We start from the raw sequence: 21,690 nt of genomic DNA on the forward strand, positions 1-21,690 counted from the left end.
CCTACCAAAATGTAGCACCTCACATTTATCAGTATTAAACTCCATCTACCATCTTTCAGCACACTCTTCTAACTGTCCTAGATCACCCTGTAAGCTTTGATAATCTTCCTCGCCATTCACATTGCCGACTTTTGTATCATCTGCAAATTTACTAATCCAATTTGTCACCCTATCATCTAGATCATTTATATCTATGACAAACAGCAGTGGACCCAGTTCTGATCCCCGAAGCACTCCACTCGTCACCGGCCTCTAATTTGACAAACAATTTTCCACCACTATTCTCTGGCATCTCCCATCCAATCATTGTTTAATCCATTTCACTACTTCATCATGAATACCTAATGCTTCCACCTTCCTTATCAATCTCTTATGGGGAACTTTATCAAAAGCCTTACTAAAGTCCAAATAACAATATCCACTGCCTTCCCCTCATCAACATTTTAAAAAACCTAAAAATAAGATTTGTTAGACGATTTACCACGTACAAAACCATGTGGACTACTCTGAATCAATCCCCATCTTTCCAAATAGTTCTATCATCTCTAAGAACAGTTTCCACTAATTTATCCACCACTGACATCAGACTAACAGGCCTATAATTACCACATTTACTTTTGGATCCTTTTTTTGAACAGCAGAACAACATGAGCCACCCTCCAGTCTTCCAGCACTTCCCCCGTGACCAGTGGCACTTTAAATATTTCTTGTCAACACCCCCCACTAATTGTTCACTAACCTCCCTCAGGGCCCTAGAGAATATTTTGTCAGGACCTGGAGGTTTATCCATCTTGATCTTTTTCCGCGAAGCCAAGCCAAAGAAAAGAATCTCCTCAATACTTCTATTATCCATGAGCTCCCTACCATATTTCTTCATTTAATCTGGCTCAATATTCTTTTTCTCAGTGAATACTGAAGAAAAAAAAAATTATTTAAAATTTCACCCATCTCCTCTGGCTTCTCACAGAGCCTACCCCCCTCATCTTCAAGGGGCCCAATTTTATCATTCACTATTCTTTTACTTTTAATGTACCTATAGCAACCCTTTGGATTTATTTTTACTTTGACTGCCAAAGCAGCTTCATATAACCATATAACACTTACAGCTCAGAAACAGGCCATCTCAGCCCTTCTAGTCCACACCGAACCAAGTACTCTTCTCTAGTCCAACCTACCTGCCCCTTGCCCATAACCTCCATTCCTATCCAATTTTTTTTTAAATAAACACTCCTTATATTCCTCAAGCAGTTCATCCAGTCCCTGCTGTTTATACCTTTTATACACATCTTCCAAATCAAGTTCCCAATGTTTTGAAAACCAAGGCTCCCTACAGTTTCTAACCTTTCCTTTAATCCTCATGGGGCATACCAACTCCTTTGAATATTCTCCATTTATCTGCTATTCTTCCTTGAAAATATCTTCTCCCAATCCACACCCTCCAAATCTTTTCTCATCCCTTCAAAATTTGCTTTCTTCTAATCAAGAATCTCAACCTTTGGCCCACCTCCATTCTTTTCCATTACTAGCCTAAAACTAATAGTATTGTGATCACAAGACCCAAAGTGTTCCCCTACAACACAAAACCTCAGTCACCTGACCTATCTCGTTCCCTAATACTGCCCCCTCTTGAGTCAGTTCTATATATTAAAAAAACTTTTTTTGAAAACACATGAAACTCTACACCATCCACCCCTCTTACTGTATGGGCATCCCAGTTAATGTTCGAAAAGTTGAAATCTCCCACAATGACCACCTTGTGTATATTACACATATACACAATCTCCTTACAAATTTGATTCTCCAATTCCCTCAGCCCATTTGGTGGTCATAATACATTCCCATTAATGTATTCATGCCTCCGCCATTCCTCAATTCTACCCAGCCTCACTGGACAGCACTGCTGTAATGTTCTCTCTAATAAGTAATGCAACTCCTCCACCTTTTATTGCTCTGTTCTATCATGCCTAAAACAACAGAATCCTGAAATATTTAACTGCGAAAAGGAGTCACGTGATGGAGTAGTGGCCGGTCAGGGAATTCCAGCCCTCTCCCGAAAAGTTAAAAAAAAACGCAAACACAAAGGTACAAGATTAAAATTTAAAACAAAGTAAAAATAAAGGTGAGAAGAAAATGGCAGCGAAGAGAGAAAAGTCGAAAACAACGGGAAGAAGAGAAGAAAGAACGTCGGAAGAAGAAGGTGAAGGCCTTACCTGTCCGAGGAGGCCCGCCGCGGAGAGAGAAGCTCGCTCCCTCAGGTCAGTGGAAGTCCCGGGCTCGGGACTACAAAAATGGCTCACAGAACCAAGTAAAAGTGCGCATGAAAAAAAAAACACACTGACGGGAGGGGGGAACAGCTGCGGAGTCGATCTCCACAGCTGAGAGAGACACCTGCAACACAGCAGCAGGTGCAGAACACAGAAAATAACCACAACAAGAAAGAAGAGGGTAAAAAGAAAACAAGGAAACAACAGATGGCCAACCCAGAGGAAGAACAGAAAGAAATGGAAGAAGAGAAAGGCAAGACAATGGATATATTTTTTTTAAAGAATATATGGAATCAGTGAAAGAATGGCAATTACAAGAATTTAATGAGATAAAAAGAATTAAGAATGCAGAAGAAAAAATGAATAAAATAGAAATGGTCATATCAGAGATAGGAAAAAGAGTGGAAAATATGGAAGAACGAGAAATAATTGTAGAAATGGAAGTAGAGGACTTAAAAGAGAAATTAGAAGAATCTAATAAAAAAGTTAAAGAGGCACATGAGCGGTTAGCTCAGAAGATAGATATAATGGAAAACTATAATAGAAGAAATAATAAAGATAGTGGGCCTTAAGGAAGATGAAGAAGGCAAGAATATGAGAGAATTTATAAAAGATTGGATCCCCAGGGTCCTAGGAAGACCAGAATTACAGGAAGAAATGGAAATAGAGAGGGCACATAGAACATTAGCCCCGAAACCACAACCGCAGCAAAAACCAAGATCCATTTTAGTAAAATTCTTAAGATATACAACAAGAGAAAATATATTGGAGAAAGCAATGAAGAAAATAAGAGAAGACAAAAAGCCACTGGAATACAAAAGTCAAAAATTTTTTTCTATCCAGACACAAGTTTTGAATTCCTGAAGAAGAGGAAGGAGTTCAATGCAGCAAAAACGGTCTTATGGAAAAAAGGATATAAATTTAAGTTAAAGTACCCAGCGGTACTTAAAATAGTTATTCCAGGGCAACGAAACAGACTATTCTCGGATCCAGAGGAAGCACGAAAATTTGCAGAACAACTACAAAACAAGCAGAGAGATGAAGACATGTAGTGAGAGTAAAAATGACCACGAACTATGTGTGTGTGCGTGCGCGTGTGTATATATTAGATGTGTATGTATGTGTGTGTATACATGAATGTATCCGTATTTAGAGGAAAATATATAGAGTATAAATAAGAATTAATAAGGGAGGGAAAGGGAATAGAGGGAATAAGGAGGGAATTAAAAGAGTGACCTTTGTTACATATGAAAATTGAAATCTTTTCCGGGGGGGGGGGCCTGGGTAGGGAGGAGTTACGGTCACTGCAAAATCAGTTGACATTTGCGAGTGAATTCGCAAATCCAAATGGAGAGGGGAGATGTGGTTGCCCGACAAGGGATTAGGGCAACTCAGGAGGGGGAAGGGAGAATGGGGTTAAAGAAGTTTTAAATAGGAGAATAAGGAAAATGTTTGATGTTTTAGAAATGTTGTCTTATAAACTGTTCAAAACAAGAAAGCAGAAATGGATAAGGAGGAAAGGTGATGATGGAGAAACAGAAAGGGAAGATAAACAAAGTATGAAATGGCAAAGCTGAACTATATGACTTTAAATATTAACAGAATACATAACCAAATCAAAAGGAAGAAACTGCTAAATTTACTGAAAAAATAAAAAATTGATATAGCATTTGTGCAAGAAACACATTTAACTGAATTGGAGCACAAGAAATTAAAGAGAGATTGGGTAGGACATGTAACAGCAGCGTCGTATAATTCAAAAACAAGAAGAGTAGCTATATTAATTAGTAAAAATGTGCCAATTAAAATAGAAGAGGAAATAATAGATCCAGCAGGGAGATATGTAATGATAAAATGTCAGATATATTCGGAGTTTTGGAATCTACTCAATGTATATTCACCTAATGAAGAAGATCAAAAGTTTATGCAAGATATTTTTTGAAGATAGCAGATACGCAAGGGAACATATTAATAGGAGGGGATTTCAACCTTAATTTGGATTCAAATACGGACAAAACTGGGAAAAAAATTAACAGAAAGAACAAAGTAACCAAATTTATAATTAAATCGATGCAACAAATGCAACTTTTGGATATATGGAGGAAACAACACCCAAAGGAAAAGGAATATTCATATTATTCGGGTAGACATAAAACATACTCAAGAATAGACCTATTTTTGTTATCAGCTCGTATGCAAGATAGAGTAAGAAAAACAGAATATAAAGCTAGAATACTATCGGACCATTCACCCTTGATATTGACAATAGAGTTAGAAGACATCCCTCCAAGAATGTATAGATGGAGATTAAACTCCATGCTACTTAAAAGGCAGGATTTTAGAGAATTCATTGAAAGACAAATTAAAATGTACTTTGAAATAAATACAGAATCAGTGAAAGATAAGTTTATACTATGGGATGCAATGAAAGCATTCATTAGAGGGCAAATAATAAGTTATGTAACCAAGATGAAGAAGGACTATAATCAGGAAACAGAGCAGCTGGAAAGGGAAATAGTAAATATAGAAAAAAAATTAGCAATGAAGGAAGATACAACTAAAAGAAGATAATTGGCAGATAAAAAAATAAAATATGAAACACTACAAACATATAAGGTGGAGAAGAACATAATGGAGACAAAACAGAAATATTATGAACTAGGGGAAAAAACGCACAAAATTCTAGCATGGCAGCTTAAGACAGAACAAGCTAAGAAAATGGTATTGGCATCAAGGAAAAAAGACAAACAAATCACATATAATCCAATGGAGATCAATGAAAACTTTAGAGAATTCTATGAACAATTATACCAAACTGAAAACGAAGGGAAAGAAGGCAAAATAGATGAATTTTTAACTAAAATTTAACTACCAAAATTACAAATAGAGGAACAAAATAAATTAACAGAACCATTTGAAATAGTAGAAATACAAGAGATAATAAAAAAATTACCAAATAATAAAACACCAGGAGAGGATGGATTCCCAATAGAATTCTATAAAACATTTAAAGATTTATTAATTCCTCCCCTCCTGGAAGTAATCAACCAGATTGACAAAACACAAAGCTTACCAGATTCATGTAAAATAGCAATAATTACAGTAATACTAAAGCAAGGGAAAGATCCACTTGCACCAGCATCATATAGACCAATATCATTACTTAACACAGATTATAAGATAATAGCTGAACTATTAGCAAACAGATTAGTAGAGTATGTACCTAAAATGGTAAATCTAGACCAAACTGGATTTATTAAAAAAAGACGCACAACAGACAATATTTGTAAATTTATTAACTTGATTCATGCAGTAGAAGGGAGTAAAGCACCAACAGTAGCAGTTGCTTTAGACGCAGAGAAGGCCTTTGACAGAGTAGAATGGAATTATTTATTCAAAGTATTGCAAAAATTCAGTTTACCAGAGTATATTAATTGGATTAAAGCATTATATAAGGGGCCATTGGCGAAAGTGATAGTAAATGGATATATATCAAAGCAATTTAACTTAAGCAGATCAACAAGGCAGGGATGCCCACTATCACCCTTATTGTTCGCGTTAGCTATAGAACCACTAGCAGAATTGATAAGAACAGAAAATAATATAAAAGGGATAAAAATAAAAGACAAGGAATATAAAATCAGTTTATTTGCGGATGATGTAATAGTATACTTAACAGAACCAGAACTATCAATAAAAGAATTATATAAGAAATTGAAGGAATATGGAGAAGTGTCGGGTTACAAGATAAACGTAAATAAAAGTGAAGCAATGCCAATGAATAATGTGGATTTCTCAAAATTTAAGAAGGAATCACCATTCAGATGGCAAATGCAAGCAATAAGATACCTAGGTATACAAATAAATAAAAATCTCGGCCATCTATATAAACTCAATTATTATCCACTAATGAAAAAATTACAGGGTGATTTAGAGCATTGGAAAGATTTACCATTAACACTAATAGGAAGGATAAACTGTATTAAAATGAACATTTTCCCAAGGATATTATACCTATTTCAGGCATTGCCAATACACTTGACAGATAAATTCTTCAAGGAGTTAAAGAAAATAATAAGGAAATTTTTATGGAAAGGGGGAAAACCGAGGATAGCACTAGATAAATTAACAGAATGGTATAAACAAGGAGGCTTACAACTGCCAAACTTTAAAAATTATTATAGAGTCGCACAATTAAGATACCTATCAGATTTTTACCAAACAAGGGAAAACCCAGATTGGACTAGATTAGAACTAGATAAAATAGGGGAAAAGATACCTGAACACATATTATATAAATGGGATGAAAAACTGGTACAACGTAGGAGTTCTCCAGTATTACATCATCTGCTCAATATTTGGAAGAAGATTCATGTAGAAAGGAATAAAACAAATTACCAATTACCAAAACTAATATTGACGCAAAATCAGTTAATCCCTTTTACAATAGATAACCTTTCCTTTAGAGAATGGGAGAAAAAAGGGATCAAAAGAATAGAAAATTGTTTTTCAGGAAATAGATTATTACCCTTTGAACAAATGAAAGATAAATACAATATAACTCAAGATACAGTGCTGGCATATTACCAATTGAGATCCTACTTTAAGGACAAATAGTCTGAGGTTACCAGAGGGAAGTAACTTTGAATATGTGATTACAGATACAATGATAATCAAAAGATTTATAACAAATATGTATATTAAACTGCAAGAAAAGGAGAATGAGGAAACAAATGGTAAAACTAAACAAAAATGGGAACAAGATTTAAATATAAAGATAAAAAAGGAAACATGGGAGAAGTTATGTTCTGGAACAATGAGAAATACAATAAATATGAGGTTACGTATGATACAATATAACTGGATACACAGGCTATACATTACACCTCAAAAGTTAAATAAATGGGACCCAACAGTATCTAACAGATGTTTTCGTTGTAAAAAAGAAATGGGAACAACAATTCATGCAATCTGGACATGTGAGAAAGTAGAAAAATGTTGGGAAGATCTTAACCAGATATTAAATAAAATTACAGAAAACAATATACCAAAAAACCCAGAGATCTTCCTCCTAGGTAACATAAAAAACAAAGAATTTGGAATTGATTTGGATGGTGCACAAAAAAAGATTTGTTAAGATAGCTCTAGCCGTAGCAAAAAAATGTATTATGTCAACCTGGAAATTGGAAGATAATTTGAAAATACAACAATGGTATATAGAAATGAATAAATGTATTCCATTATAAAAAATAACATATTGTTTAAGAAATAATATTGAAATATTTGAACAAATATGGGAGCCATACATGAAACACAATAGAGAAAACCTACCGGGGACATTCACCACCTAAATTAGCGAAAGGAGAAGGAAATAAAAAGAATTGACTCAGTGGAATTTCTTGTTTATTTTTATTGAATGACAACATTGTTTGACTGGTTAATGTATCTTAGATTTTGTACTTTAAATGGATGGGGGGGGGGGAGGTAGGGAGGGTGGGATGGGAGGAGGGAGGGAGAAAATGACTGTATATATTTGAAAAGGAAAATGCATGTATCATGGTCAATGTGGTTTATGGTGTGAAAAATAAAATAAAAAATAAATATTTAACTGCTAAACATACCCTTCCTGCAACCAAGTTTTACTGATGACCACAATATCATATTTCCATGTTACCAACTACCTTTACCTTCCTCCCTCCTTAATTTAGATTTTTGTTGTTCCCTTAATTTCTTCCAATCTAGTCTTCCTCCCAACTCTCATTCTGATTCCCACCCCCCCCTGCCAAACTCTCTCCCACAGCTCTAGCAAACCTGTCTGTCAGGATATTGGTCCCCCTCCATTTCAAGTGCAGCCCATCACATTTGTACAGATCAGACTTGCCCCAGAAGCAATCCCCATGATCCAGAAATCTAAACCCTGCCCCCTGTACCAGGTCCTGAGCCACACATTCATCCTCCACAACTTTCTATTTCTACCCTCATTAGTATGTGGCACAGACAGCAATCCTGAAATTGCCACCCTTGAGGTCCTGCTTTTCAACTTCTTCCCTAACTCTATGTAATCCCTTTTCAGGACTTCATACCCCTTCTATGTCATTGTCCCCACGTGGACCTCAACTTCTGGCTGCTTGGCCTACCCCCCCCCCCCCCCTTCCAGAATGCTGTGGACTCTATCAGAGACATCCCTGACCTTGGCACCTGGGAGGCAACATACCAACTGGGATCCTCAATCTCATCCAGCAAACCTCCTATCTGTTCCCCTAACCAGAGTCCCCAACTACAAGAACCCTACTCTTCACCCCCCCTTCCCTTCTGAGCCTAGGGTCCAGCCTTGGTGCCAGAGACCCAACCTCCATGACTTGTCCCTGTAGATCATATCCCCCCAAACAGTATCCAAAGCAGTATACTTGTTGTAGAGGGGAATGGCCACAGGGGTACTCTGCACTGTCTCCCTCCCCCCCCCCCCACCCTTTCCCCACAGTCACCCATTTCCCTGACTCCTGACTGTTGGGTTTGACTGCCTCTCATGATCTGTAGGTCATCCAATTGCAATTCCAGTTCCCTAACACAGTTTCCCAGGAGTTCCAACTGGATGCACCTTTTTCAGGTGTAGTCATCAGGAACACCTGTGCTGTTCCTGACCTCCCACATCCTGCAATTGGAGCACTCAGCTGCCCTAACTGCCTCCATCACCCGCTCTTCAATTCAAATTAGTCATTTAGATGAACTTAAAAAAAACTTACCAAACCTTACCTCACAGGAGCTCTTCCTCAACCTCTGCACGCTGAAGTCTCCTCTCGAGCCAAAGCCTTGAAGACCCACTCCTTCACTAGGCCACTCACTCGCTGGCTGGCTCCTCCTTTAGCAAGTCCTTTTTATTGGTTCCTGCTAATTTTCTTAATTACCCAATTAATCCCTCTCACAATAATCAATTAACAGTAGTCACCAGACTCACCTGGTTGAAGGTTCCCCACCAAGTGAACAGCAAGGTAAGCTGTCCTTCCCTTTTAAATTCTACCGCCAGACCAACGACATGTGCCTGCGCACTAGGCCCCCACCCGACTTTCAAAATCAACCCGTAAAATTAAATAACTAAATAGACAGACAGCAATAAATAAACACCAATAAGTAAATAAATATCAACAAACACCAGTTTACGGATAACCAGTGACTCTCGTGGCTGAAGGCTTCTCACCAAGAGGCAAGCTTAGTCAAAATTCCAATTTTGTGGTTGGTTAAAAATTAAAATCCAAACAAAATATTTTCACTCCTTTGGAAAGCTAAGGCAATAAAGAAGTGGTACTTGGTAGTGTCATAAGCACAGCATTTTCACCAGGTATAAAGGTGGGAAGTGTCCAAATCCTAGTACAGGTAACGATGCAGAATCAAGTGGGTCTTTGTAGTCTGTAAGATACCTCAGAAATAGAGCTACAGGATGATTTGTACAGTACCTTGAGGAAATCTCAAGTGACAACCTATCAATCCAATTTAAGCAACAAAATACAGTGCTGAAGTATAGCAACTTGGAATGATCAATATTGCGCACACAAAGCTTCACATTAACCAAGCCAATAATCTTTTGGACTTCACCGATTTGTTAACATCTCGCATTGTGGAAGAGCACAATTTTGTCTGCAATACAGGGTTTCATTTAGTCATAGTATTTGTGGATAGCTATTTAATTTCAGGCACACAAGTACCTGTGGCTCAAATATACTGACATGCCCAATCATCCAGCTAATCCTGTATCCATTTGAACATGGGAGAAAACTAGAGGAAACCCATGCAGACAGTGGAAAACCTACAAAGCCCATTAGACATCAGTAAAACACAAGTCTGCAGACTCTGCGATTGAAGTAAAACAATGCTAGAAAAATTCAGCAGGTCAAGAAGGGATTTTACGTACCTTGACGAAGAGCTTGAGACCTAAACGAAAGCTATACATCTTGATCTTTGCGACATAAAGTAGTGTTTGACCTGCTGAATTTCTCCAGCATTGTGTTTTTTGAATCCAGGTCACTGATGCAATTAACTATGCTGCCTTCATTCAATTTCAGAACAGCAGGAACACAAAAAAAACTACACAAAGCATTTCTTTGCAGTTATCATTAGTGTTTAGCAAGTCTGGGAACAGTGTTAGAATTTTAACCCTCGGATCAGCACTCAGCAACCTGCTTTTATTATTTTGAAATATTTGACTACAGGCTGAAAATGTTCAGGTGCAAGATACTCCCTTGTATCAAATATTCGAGTGATGTATAATCAGCTAGGACCTCTTTACAAGATTGTATCACCAGTCACAAACATCCCAACTCAAAAAGCAGGTTCACCAATTTATTAAGTTTGGAATGAAACATTAGAGTTAGGGGAGACCTCTCACCCAAAACACCCTTAGCTCAAAATAAATTAATTCTGTTAACAATTGATAATAAAATTTTAGAAACTTGGTCTCAGGGTGGGATCGTATATATCAAAGATTGTTTTGAGCAGGGACAATTTATGACATTTGAAAAAATATCAGGGATAAATTTGGAGTTTTAAATATTTTTTTTCTCTACCATCTTCAGTTAAGATTCTATTTAAGGGATAAATTAGGCCCAGCACCGACATTACCACAATGTAGAGCAATTTATCTCAAAGATCTATTTCTTACTTCAGGCAGAAGCCCCTGAACAAGGACTAGATAAATCAAGAGAGATGGGAATCTGATTTGTGTCTTGAGATTGATCCATTTTGCTGGTCCGACCTGTGTTGGGACATGAGCAATATAATGAATTCAAGGTATAGGCTGGTGAATTTTTTTTGCAACAACTGTGCCTTGCTCTGCAAAAATTAAATAAATTGAAATCTGAATTATCCAATGATTTTGATGTGGTCAAGATATAGGGATCTTTTTGTATTTGACCTGGTCATGTCTTAAGGTGTGATCCTTCTGGGAAGATATGGGGAATCTCCTGGAATGATTGACATGAATACGATACCCTCAAGCACCAGAATTGTTTTTATTGGGAAAATTAACATATACAAGACCTAATATTGAGGCCGATTAAATATCAATCGAAATTTGTTAAACTTGCTTTAGCGGTGGCTAGGAAATGCATAGTCATTACTTGGAAATCTGATTCCCAACTGAGTCTGACCCTCTGGAAGTCAGAAACACAGAGTTGTATCCCCTGGAGATTTCTTACAACCTCAGAAATTGTTACAGCATGTTTTTTAAAGAATATGGAAACTGTTTTTACAGATAAAGTCAGCCTGAAGAAAACTGAGGTCCTCCATTAGCCAGCTCCCCACCATGACAACCAGCCCCCCCACATCTCCATCGGGCACACAAAACTCAAAACGGTCAACCAGTTTACCTATTTCGGCTACACCATTTCATCGGATGCAAGGATCGACAACGAGATGGACAACAGACTTGCCAAGGCAAATAGCGCTTTTGGAAGACTACACAAAAGAGTCTGGAAAAACAACCAACTGAAAAACCTCAAAGATTAGCGTATACAGAGCCGTTGTCATACCCACACTCCTGTTCGGCTCCGAATCATGGGTCCTCTCCCGGCATCACCTAGAACGCTTCCACCAGCGTTGTCTCCGCTCCATCCTCAACATTCATTGGAGCGACTTCATCCCTAACATCGAAGTACTCGAGATGGCAGAGGCCGACAGCATCGAATCCACGCTGCTGAAGATCCAACTGCGCTGGGCAGGTCACGTCTCCAGAATGGAGGACCATCGCCTTCCCAAGATCGTGTTCTATGGCGAGCTCTCCACTGGCCACCGTGACAGAGGTGCACCAAAGAGGTACAAGGACCGCCTAAAGAAATCTCTTGGTGCCTGCCCCATTGACCACTGCCTGTGGGCTGATCTCACCTCAAAACGTGCATCTTGGCGCTTCACAGTTTGGCGGGCAGCAACCTCCTTTGAAGAAGACCGCAGAGCCCACCTCACTGACAAAAGGCAAAGCAGGAAAAACCCAACACCCATCCCCAACCCACCAATTTTCCTCTGCAACCGTGTCTGCCTGTCCCGCATCGGACTTGTCAGCCACAAACAAGCCTGCAGCTGACGTGGACATTACCCCTCCATAAATCTTTGTCCGCGAAGCCAAGCCAAAGATAGATAGATAGATATATATATATATATATATATATATGAATATATAAAGGGTACCTTTGATGATTCCCTCCTCTGGTCTCCAATACCACCATCTCCAATATTTTTAGGGATGTCTATGTCAAGACATTTATCCCTTAAGGGAGGAAGTAAGCTCTGGATGAATCACATAATGCTTCAGCTGTATGTAATTAATGCTTTTGGAAAGCAGATGATTTTGCAATGGGAGAATTACCTCTTTCTTTTTACTTTTCCCTTGGGGGAATTTCTTTTTTCCCTGTTTCCTACTTTCCTCAAGGGATGTGCATGGTGTGTAATTTTGTACTTGTAAACAATAGTAAAGAATTGAGAATTGTGATAATGTATTGATTCTTCCTTCTTTGTACATCAACATGTAGTTCGGTTTTGGTATTTTATTGTATATATCTGTAATGTTTCTTTGATTTTATTTGTTTTGTAACTTCATGTTGACTGAAAATTTAAAAAAAGATTGGAATGGAACTTGAGATAACGAGAGCTTAAGGCAGCTAAACTGCATTTCTGTCCAAGTTGTCAGAAATGCTACAGGTAAGGACCCAAAATCCTTTAAAACAAAAAAGTTGGTACCTAAATCTGTTCACGATCATAGACCAAAATTTGCAAATGACACCTTTATTGAATTTTTCCACAATGTTACAAAAAGTTCAAAAAACCAATCAAAAAAATACATTATGTACAAAAACAGTCCTGTATTTGGCAGAGAATGCCAGCAACCAAAATATTAACTGGTACTTTGGACCTCTGGATCAGTTTTCTTTGAGGAAGCAATTTCTTCTGACTGTAAAAGGGAGAAAAAGGTGGTTAATAATTTTGGACAAGCTTTATACAATCAGTTCCACCCATTTATAGATTACAAATCAAACAGTAGTTGCCTTTTGTAAATCGTGTTTTTTCATTTTTTTCAATATTTTTATTGGTTTCATCAAACACATGTTATATGAGAAAAGATTACATGACAATAAAATAAAGTATTAACAAATCTTATATAATAAAATGGTATTGAAACCCATGTTACATTAAAAAAATAAAAAACACTATACTAATTATCCAAATATCAATCGCATCCCTTCAGAGGCCACTGGCTTAACAAATAGTCCACTACTAATAATAAAAAAGTAAACACTGGGATCAAACACCAGAAATTGGTTATTCTCACAAATTTTAAAAGTAATTTAAGAAAATAACCCATAAAGCAACAAAGATTCATTTCAGTAGTGGAACATCTAATTTCCTCCCACCTAAGTCAGACACGCCATCACCTCAGACTAAGAATAAGAGTGGGAGGGACAGCATCTTTGAATCTCATTAAAATGGCCCTTCTTGCGATAAGGGAGGCGAGAGCAACTACATGGAATTGTGAAGCAGTCAACATCTAACCAAAGAGAGCAACAAAAGGATTTGGAGTCAAAGTAATATTAAGAACGAAAGACAAGGTATGAAAGACCCCTTCCCAAAAATTGGAAAGAGTTGTACATTTATCACATTTAGGAGATAGATTAGAATTTAGTCAATTAAACTTTGGAATATGGGCTTGGTGTGCTACCTTAAATTGTAATGAGTGTCTGGCACAAAGAGAGGATGAATGCACTCGCTTCAAAATAAATTCCACATAGTTTCAGAAAATAGCTGTTGAAAATTTTTGTTCAAATTGGTTTTAAAAAAAATTCTATCCAGGGAACCGTCCCTATAATCTAGAAGTAATTCATGAAGGCCAATTTTTCACTTCCACACAACCTTCATATAAACTTGGTAATCAAGGCATAACAATTAATCAATGCCCTGAATGCCATCTCTCACACTGTCCGCCAGCTCACCCTAGCTCCCGACGCTCCAACCGCCACCTCTCGCCCTGGCCGCCTTCCAGAGCTCCCGACACTTCAACTGCAAACGCTCATGTAAGGCCCAGCTGCCTGCCCTCCGGAGCTCCCGACCGTGCACCCTCTCCCTGGCTCCGGCTATCCATCCGAGCCCCCAACACCCTGAGCTCTGACACCACCAGGTCTTGGCCACTTGCCCATCTGAGCTCCCAATGCTCAGAATGACGCAGGTATGTACAGCGGTCAAAAGCAACAGTGGACCCCCTAACTTTTACCCCGAAAATTGATCCACGTATGTACGGTATTGTCTACTTTGAAAATGCGGAATCTTCAGATTATTAGACCACAACGCAGTTAGAGAGAACATGCAATTCAATAACAAATTTATGGATAGCATTTTCTTTCAATTTAGTTTTTTTAGTAACTTTTGCAAGAGAATACAGGTATAGAAATGAAATGGATGCAAAAAAACTCACTTCCATTTTCTCAGAAACTCCATTCCTGTCATGGGTAGCATCACCACATCCACCATTCAGAGAAGATTCCTCCTGCTTGGCTTTTTTAGGGTCCTTACTGTCTCTCTCACATTCTTCTGGTTTCCTCTGCAATGAAAACTAACATTTTAAATACTTTTTAAAAATAGCTATACCACACATATCCAAATTTAAGGCAAGTTGCCATTTTTGTATTTGTCAATACCATTTCTGTGATGTCACCCAAGCCGATAAAAATAATTCTACAATTTTACATTGATCACACTACTATTCAATTAGATTCTTTTGAAAAATTATTGCTATTTTAGTTCTGTTACACACCATTCTCAATGGGAGATGTTTTTAAAAAAAGAGGCAAGTTGTCAGAACCAGCCAATCTCTAGCAAAAACAATTTTCTCCTCTTGAAGGGACCAGCCTAAAATATTGACAATTACTTTTTTCCAACTGATGCTATTTAAAACACTAGTTCCTCCAGTAGATTGTCTGTTGGCCCGGAATTTAGCAGCTGCCATCTCAAGTGTCTATTTCTTCTTACTAACCAGCAACTTTCTACTGAGAAGGTTTCAGATTTATAGGCTGAGTTCATACATGACGTCACATCTAACTCAGATTCTTTTTCCTGCAGTCATAGTAGAATTACCACTAATTGGCAGTGCAAAAAAAAACCTGTACAGTGTATATATGTAAACAAATAAATAAATGTAAACAGATAGTGAATGCAAACAAACTGTGTAATACAGAGGGAACAAAAAGAAAAATCAATAAAATGCACAAATAAGAGTCCTTAAATGAATCGGAGTTTGTCATTGAGGACTCTGATGGTGGAGAGGTAGCAGCTGTTCCTGAACCTGGTGACCTCTATACCTCTTTCCTGATGGCAGAAGCAAGAACAAAGTGTGTACTGGATGGGGTGGGGGTCTTTGATGATTGCTGAAACAGCATTCTCTGTAGAAGTCCATCATAGTGGGGAGGGGTTTGCCTGTGATGTCCTGGGGTGTTCACTACCATTTGGAGGGCTTTATACTCAGGGGTATTGGTGCCCCCATACCAGACCGTGATGTAGATGATCAGCACACTTTCTGCCACCCCTCTGTAGAAATTTGCCAGGGTTTCCAGTGTCATAGCAAACCTCTGCAAACTCTTGAGGAAGTAGTCACTGATGTGCTTTCTTCACAAAGCCGTCGATGTGTTGGGTTCAGGAAAGATCCTCTGAGATATTGACTCCTAAGAACTTAAATTTGCTCACCCTCTCCATCGGATTTCCCCCAATGATCCCAAGATCATACACATCTGGTTTCCCTTTCTGAAGTCAACAATCAGCTCCTTAGTTTTGGTGAAATTGAGTGCAAGGTTGTTGTTGGTGCACCATTCAGCTAAGTTTCTAATCTCCATCCTGCATATCGACTCATCCCCTTCCTTTATACAACCCACTACCGTGGTATCATCGGCAAATTTGTACATGGCGTAACTGTCGTACTGAGCCACACAGCTGTAGGTGTAAAGATCCAACAAAGGTTAAGACTTTGAAGCCATCACTCATACAGAAGTAAAACAATACGGAACTAGATGAACTCTTCGGTCATCTCAGGAGGAATCAATCTTGTCTAACAACCTTTGATCAAAGATCCCTACTTAATACCCTTCAAATTCAATCAGATCTTGATGACAAACCTAATTAGCAATAATTATGCACTTTTTTTTTAAAAACACCTTTTTGGAAATGGCAATTGACAAAACAGCACTCCAATCCTGATTGACAATTTTAATAATTTTAAATCGAATGAACATTTATTTAACTAATGTTGACTAACTTCAACTTCCATGTGCAACTGGAAGCTTGCTTCTTTGGTGTGATTATTAAATAAGACTGTTTAACTGAGAAACTTGATGCCAAATAAAAATGTAATAAGGGCACAGCAAAACTCACACAAATCTACATCAATGGTCAAATAATAAACTCACCTTTTTCCTTACTAAATGAGAAATGTTGGATACAGAATTGGAGCTTGTGGCAGGAGCTTCATCTGTTTTTCTGACCTGTAACTACAACAATTCAGGCAAGTAACAACAGCAACTTGTCCAAAAGAATCGCAGTATTTCTCAGAGAACAGTTCTAAATACTTACAGCTGATGCTGGAGTATTGCTTGCAACATTTTCTGTCATTGAAAAGGCAGATTTTCTTGACTAATAATAAAATATAAACAGTGGTAAAGTGAATTAAGAAAATGCAATACAATATTTACATTGTTAAATAGCATAAAAGTGAAAAGCTACACTTTAAAAAGGTAATCAAAGGGTTGCAGCAACATGATATTACAGTAAAATCCCCATTATCCGACATTCAATCAACTGGAAACTCAAACAACAGGCAAAAAAAACTGAGGAAATAAATAAACAAGCAGCATTTAAATAAAAGTTTAAAATTGTAAATGTTCTCTGAAGCAATACACAACCCCTGAAGAGCAAACATTCAGCTGTGCCCCAACCACAGCAGCTGTATGAATAAAATTGTTTTTAAATTAAAATGGCAGTGCCACTGGCACAAGTCTCCTAAAGTGTCTCCCTATCCCTGCGTGATAAGAGTCTTTGCCTTTATTAGTACATTATTCAGTGTATTAGTAAGGCTTTATCTGTAAACTTGGGGGAGGGAGGTCAATTTGGATGGCGGCACGGTTAGCGTAGTGGCCGTTACTGCATTCGTAAATGGGGTTCAAATTTAAAGGAAGGTGTGCCAAGGGCTTGACGGGGACACCCTAAAGTGCCTCCCTACCTCTAAATTTAAATTTAGACAGCATGATAACAGGCAATTTTGGCCCATGAACCCATGCAGCCCAATTTACAGCCAATTAACTTACAACCCCCAGTACGCTTTGAATGGTGGAAAGAAACAGGAGCCCCCATGGAAAATTCACGCAGACATGGGAAGGTGGTTACAAATTCCTTACGGACAGTGCGATTCAACCTGAGTCCTGATTGCTGGCACTGTAAAGTGTTGCGCAACTGCTATGCCAACCATGCCACCCTCTGCCTAGTAACAAGATCACAAGATAAAACAGAAGTAAGTCATTCAGCCCATCAAATCTGTTCCACAAATCCACCCTGAGCTATGCCTTTTCCCATATCCCTTGACTAATTAGATACCTATCAAACTTCCCCAAGAATTTATTTGTATTAAGAATATTAGTAAGGCTTTATTTGTAATCTTGGGGTAGGGGGTGTTAATTATGATGGCGGTATGGTTATACACAGCGGCTAATACAACAGTTACAGTACCAACAACCAGAGTTCAAATTTAAATTTAGTAAGTTATGGGAATTACTTGATTAAAGTGAACTTTACATAATCAAAGATTACAATTTACATTTTGCACTGTCTTTTGTCTTTTAAATAGTGTACTTTTAATGCAGGTGTATGCGTGAGCCTCCGTCAACCAGAAAATTTGCATTTTCAGCACCCACAATCCCCTTAGGTTCTGGATAATGGAGATTTTATTGTATAATTACAACACTAAAAAGGATAAATTTCCAATGTGTTGAAGTTTAGAAGTTATAATTAGTGTAGGAAATCTGGGAACTGCTAGAATTTTAACAGTCGGATCACCACAAAGCACAGAGCAACAGACCCTTCAGTCCACTATGTCTGCAGACCATGAAAGAAATTGAAATTGCATCATTTACAATCGTATCCATTCACTTCTCTAAATATATAAACACTGCTGTCATATCTGTTTCCATAACTTGGCCTGGCAGCAATTTGACCTTAAACCTTTCACCTCTCACCTTAAACCTGTGCCTTCTAGGGCTTGACCTTTACATCCTAGGAGAACTGACCATCAATACCATAGTTTAAAAAAAATCAGGTCTCTTTTGACAGCTGGAAAGAACATTCTAAATTCATCCATGCTCTTACAGCCAATAGTCCTATCCAGGCAACCCAATTAGTTTTGTATAGCCGGAACTTGGACCATTCTATAGTCCAATTGGTCAGTTGCACCAAAAGGCCTTTTCTGTACAAATGAACGTGTCATCTGCACTTTTTTTTTAAAAAAAAGTATCCCCTCACATTGCCACTTATAATGAATCACGGACTTGCAGTGGATTTTTATAAAGACACTTGTGAGAACAAGGTCTGTTTTAGTCTTTAACCATAAGATGACAATGTAACCTGCACAAGTCCCAGCACACTTTATCACTGCTACACCAAGATAAGGAAAGCATAATATTCTTGACTGAGACTGCATTTTGGCAAGTTGGATCATCTGGCTGTGCTCCTTCTACCTTCATACAGACAGAGCCTAAAAGAGAGGCTCCAGAGATCAGGACAGCTTGAAGGTGGTCACAGGAGGCTGAAGAACAGTTACAGGATTTTGAGTCAGTGTATCGAGTAGTGTTCAAGGACTTTGCTGAGGATCTGAATGATTATATTTGGGCTGTCACAGACTTTGTCAAACCAACTGTGGAAGAGTGTGTCCCCACCAAATCATTTAAGGTCTCGCCCTGCTGCACCCCCAAGCCCTGGATGAACAATGAAATCCAGATCACCACAGAAGGAGCAAGTATGACTTTCAGAAACCCAACTCCTGGGCAAAGAGGAGTTTCTGAATGAAAATGGAAATGAAGGATACCCAACAGCTGTGGCAAGGTCTAAATGACAACCTGCTACAAACCCAAAGCCGGTGCAGTAGAAGATGGCAAAGCTTCCCTCCCAGATGAACTCACTGGCTTCTACACATGATTTGACAACAAGATCCACCACTGTTGCACTCCCATAATCCCGATAGATTATAGCATAGATTTGCTTCTTTCCTTTCTATAAATTTTAGCAGCAAGAAAAGGCTTAAAAAGAATATTTTTTAAATGGGAAAATATTTGTCTGTTAAAGAAATTTTCTTTTAGTAGCAAAGCAGCATGACATGAGAACCAAGGCTATGCTGTTCTAGAAACTCATGCTGGTTTTGCTGGTCTGCAGATTTCATATGAATAGGCTGTAGAATGAGAAGCTAAACCATACAAGAAAGCCCATACATCTTTCTTGCAGAAAGATCCTGCTGCAAGTTACAACAAGTCTTCGTGTAACAGAGCACCCAGTTTGCAAAGCTAATAAAATTGTGTTGTATTTGCATTAGTTGTCATATACTTTGTATTTGATTTAACATTTGGCACCAAGTAGCGTCTCGCTGGGATTAGAGGTCACCTGCAGACTAGTAAACGTCTGAAAAGGTAAACCAGGGAGAAAATCAAGGCCTCTCAGGATCCCTTGAACCCACTTTCTCGGCTGGCCTCCAGATCAGCACGGCCCCTCACCCGAGGAAGATCTGTTGCTCTGCCGAGACCCCACAAGAACAACGCAGGAAGTATAAGAAGACACTCAAGGTCAGTGAGAGTTGTATATTATTTATAGTATTTTGGGAAACTGGTAATAAGTGATTGTTTTAAAAAAGACAGGAAAAAATGTGTAGGTTTTAGGAATATTCAGCAACTTCCTGTAAGGCAGGAGAAAATTTAAGTAGGCACAAAGATTAGGCAACTGTGGAAACAAGAATTTTTTTGTAGAGGTAAAAAATAGATGGAATTCCAGTTAGGTTGTGATAGGAAGGAATTATCCTTATCACAGCTTCACACCTCCAGTACACTCCCCACCCCCCCCCCTTTACTTTTCTTAAAACTTTCAGTGGTGTCAAATTGTACATTCTATATTTGAAGTGGACATAAGAGCTGGAAAAACTGCTAAAAGTTGGAAAAAAACCAAGAAACTATCTACTCCATTGGCAAATCCAACTGCTGAGTTCCTCCGATGTACTTGAACAAATTAAAGAATCTATTTAAACGTCTGGATGGAAGGCTTTTGGCAGTGGAAAATCGATTTGCACAGATCTGTGATTCCATAGAAAAACAAGGTGAGCATTTGTCCTTAGCAGAGGTTTTCAAACACCCCTCCTCCACCACCCCCCCACCCCACCAACTTACATTCCACCGTTTGCAATTCCTATGCCATAAATGCTATGGGATTAGTAAGGAATTGCTTAAGATTGTTCAAAAAAGGTTTGAAAACAATTTAATTGAACCTAATTGACTAGTTGGGTGCCCGGTTTCAAAACTTGAAAGGAAATGGGCCAATGACAATTTTTCTGAAGCAAAATGTATATCAGTAACAATTGGGTCTAGAACAGTGGTTCTCAACCTTCTCTTCCCACTCACAAACCACCTTAAGCAATACCTTACTAATCCCAGAGCACTTATGGCATAGGAATTGCTTAAAGTGGCATGCAAGTTTGGGGGGGGGGGGGGGGTAGTGGTTTGAAAACTACTGCCTTAGTAGAATCTACTTTAAAGGAAAGGAATGAACAGGTCTGCTACCTGAAGACAATAATGAGAGGCTAATGACAAGAATTTTTAATATGGAAAGTCACAGTAGGTGACAAAATCTCCACAATATAGGCTTGGTTGAAGATACCAAATCAGGGCAAAAACCATGTTCTGTGGTTATACACCCTCATCAATATCAAACGAAAGAACTGTTGATTCGTGAAGCCTGTCATAAAAGTACTTTGCAATAGCAAGGCAAAACACAGAATTGTGGAAGATTATTCTCCTGAAGTTATAAAAAAAAAGGCCTTTTAGAGAGAAGTTACCATATTTGATGGGATATAGGGACCCACCCCCTCCCCATTTTTAGAGGGAGATTTCAGGAATATATTGTTTTAGTATTTACCTTCACCCATCTAGATGGAAACCCTCCAGCCTTGCACAGCTAAGATTTTGAAGCCTCCTCGCACACGAGCAACATCCTCCTGCCTGTCAAGGCTCAGGCCGCTTCCCCCCTCCCCCCACCATACAAACATCAATTGATTGACAGGCACGCTGGGACCCATGGGCACACGAGGGCTAGAGGGAAAGAAGCTAGGGCAATGAGCAAGGCCAAGGGAACAAACGATAGATCATTTACTTTGAGGGGAGTG

General features: G+C 38.4%; 1 protein-coding gene across 5 annotated transcripts in view; it reads right to left on the reverse strand.

Annotated features, from left to right (window-relative positions):
- Window positions 1–13,015: 13,015 nt before the first annotated feature.
- Window positions 13,016–21,690, reverse strand: part of nasp (nuclear autoantigenic sperm protein (histone-binding)) — a 44,731-nt gene continuing 36,056 nt past the window's right edge. For 4 of the 5 annotated variants that reach the window (XM_069938779.1, XM_069938782.1, XM_069938781.1 and 1 more), the window contains 4 exons: window positions 16,857–16,916; window positions 16,694–16,774; window positions 14,713–14,850; window positions 13,016–13,197 (listed from right to left, as the gene is read on the reverse strand). In XM_069938779.1, the coding sequence (XP_069794880.1) occupies window positions 13,141–13,197; window positions 14,713–14,850; window positions 16,694–16,774; window positions 16,857–16,916 (336 nt within the window). In that variant the 3' untranslated portion in view covers window positions 13,016–13,140. The remainder of the gene's footprint in view (window positions 13,198–14,712; window positions 14,851–16,693; window positions 16,775–16,856; window positions 16,917–21,690) is intronic. The other variant, XM_069938780.1, reaches the window with a different exon arrangement.

Source organism: Narcine bancroftii, chromosome 5 (genome assembly GCF_036971445.1).
Source record: "Narcine bancroftii isolate sNarBan1 chromosome 5, sNarBan1.hap1, whole genome shotgun sequence".
Taxonomy (NCBI): domain Eukaryota; kingdom Metazoa; phylum Chordata; class Chondrichthyes; order Torpediniformes; family Narcinidae; genus Narcine; species Narcine bancroftii.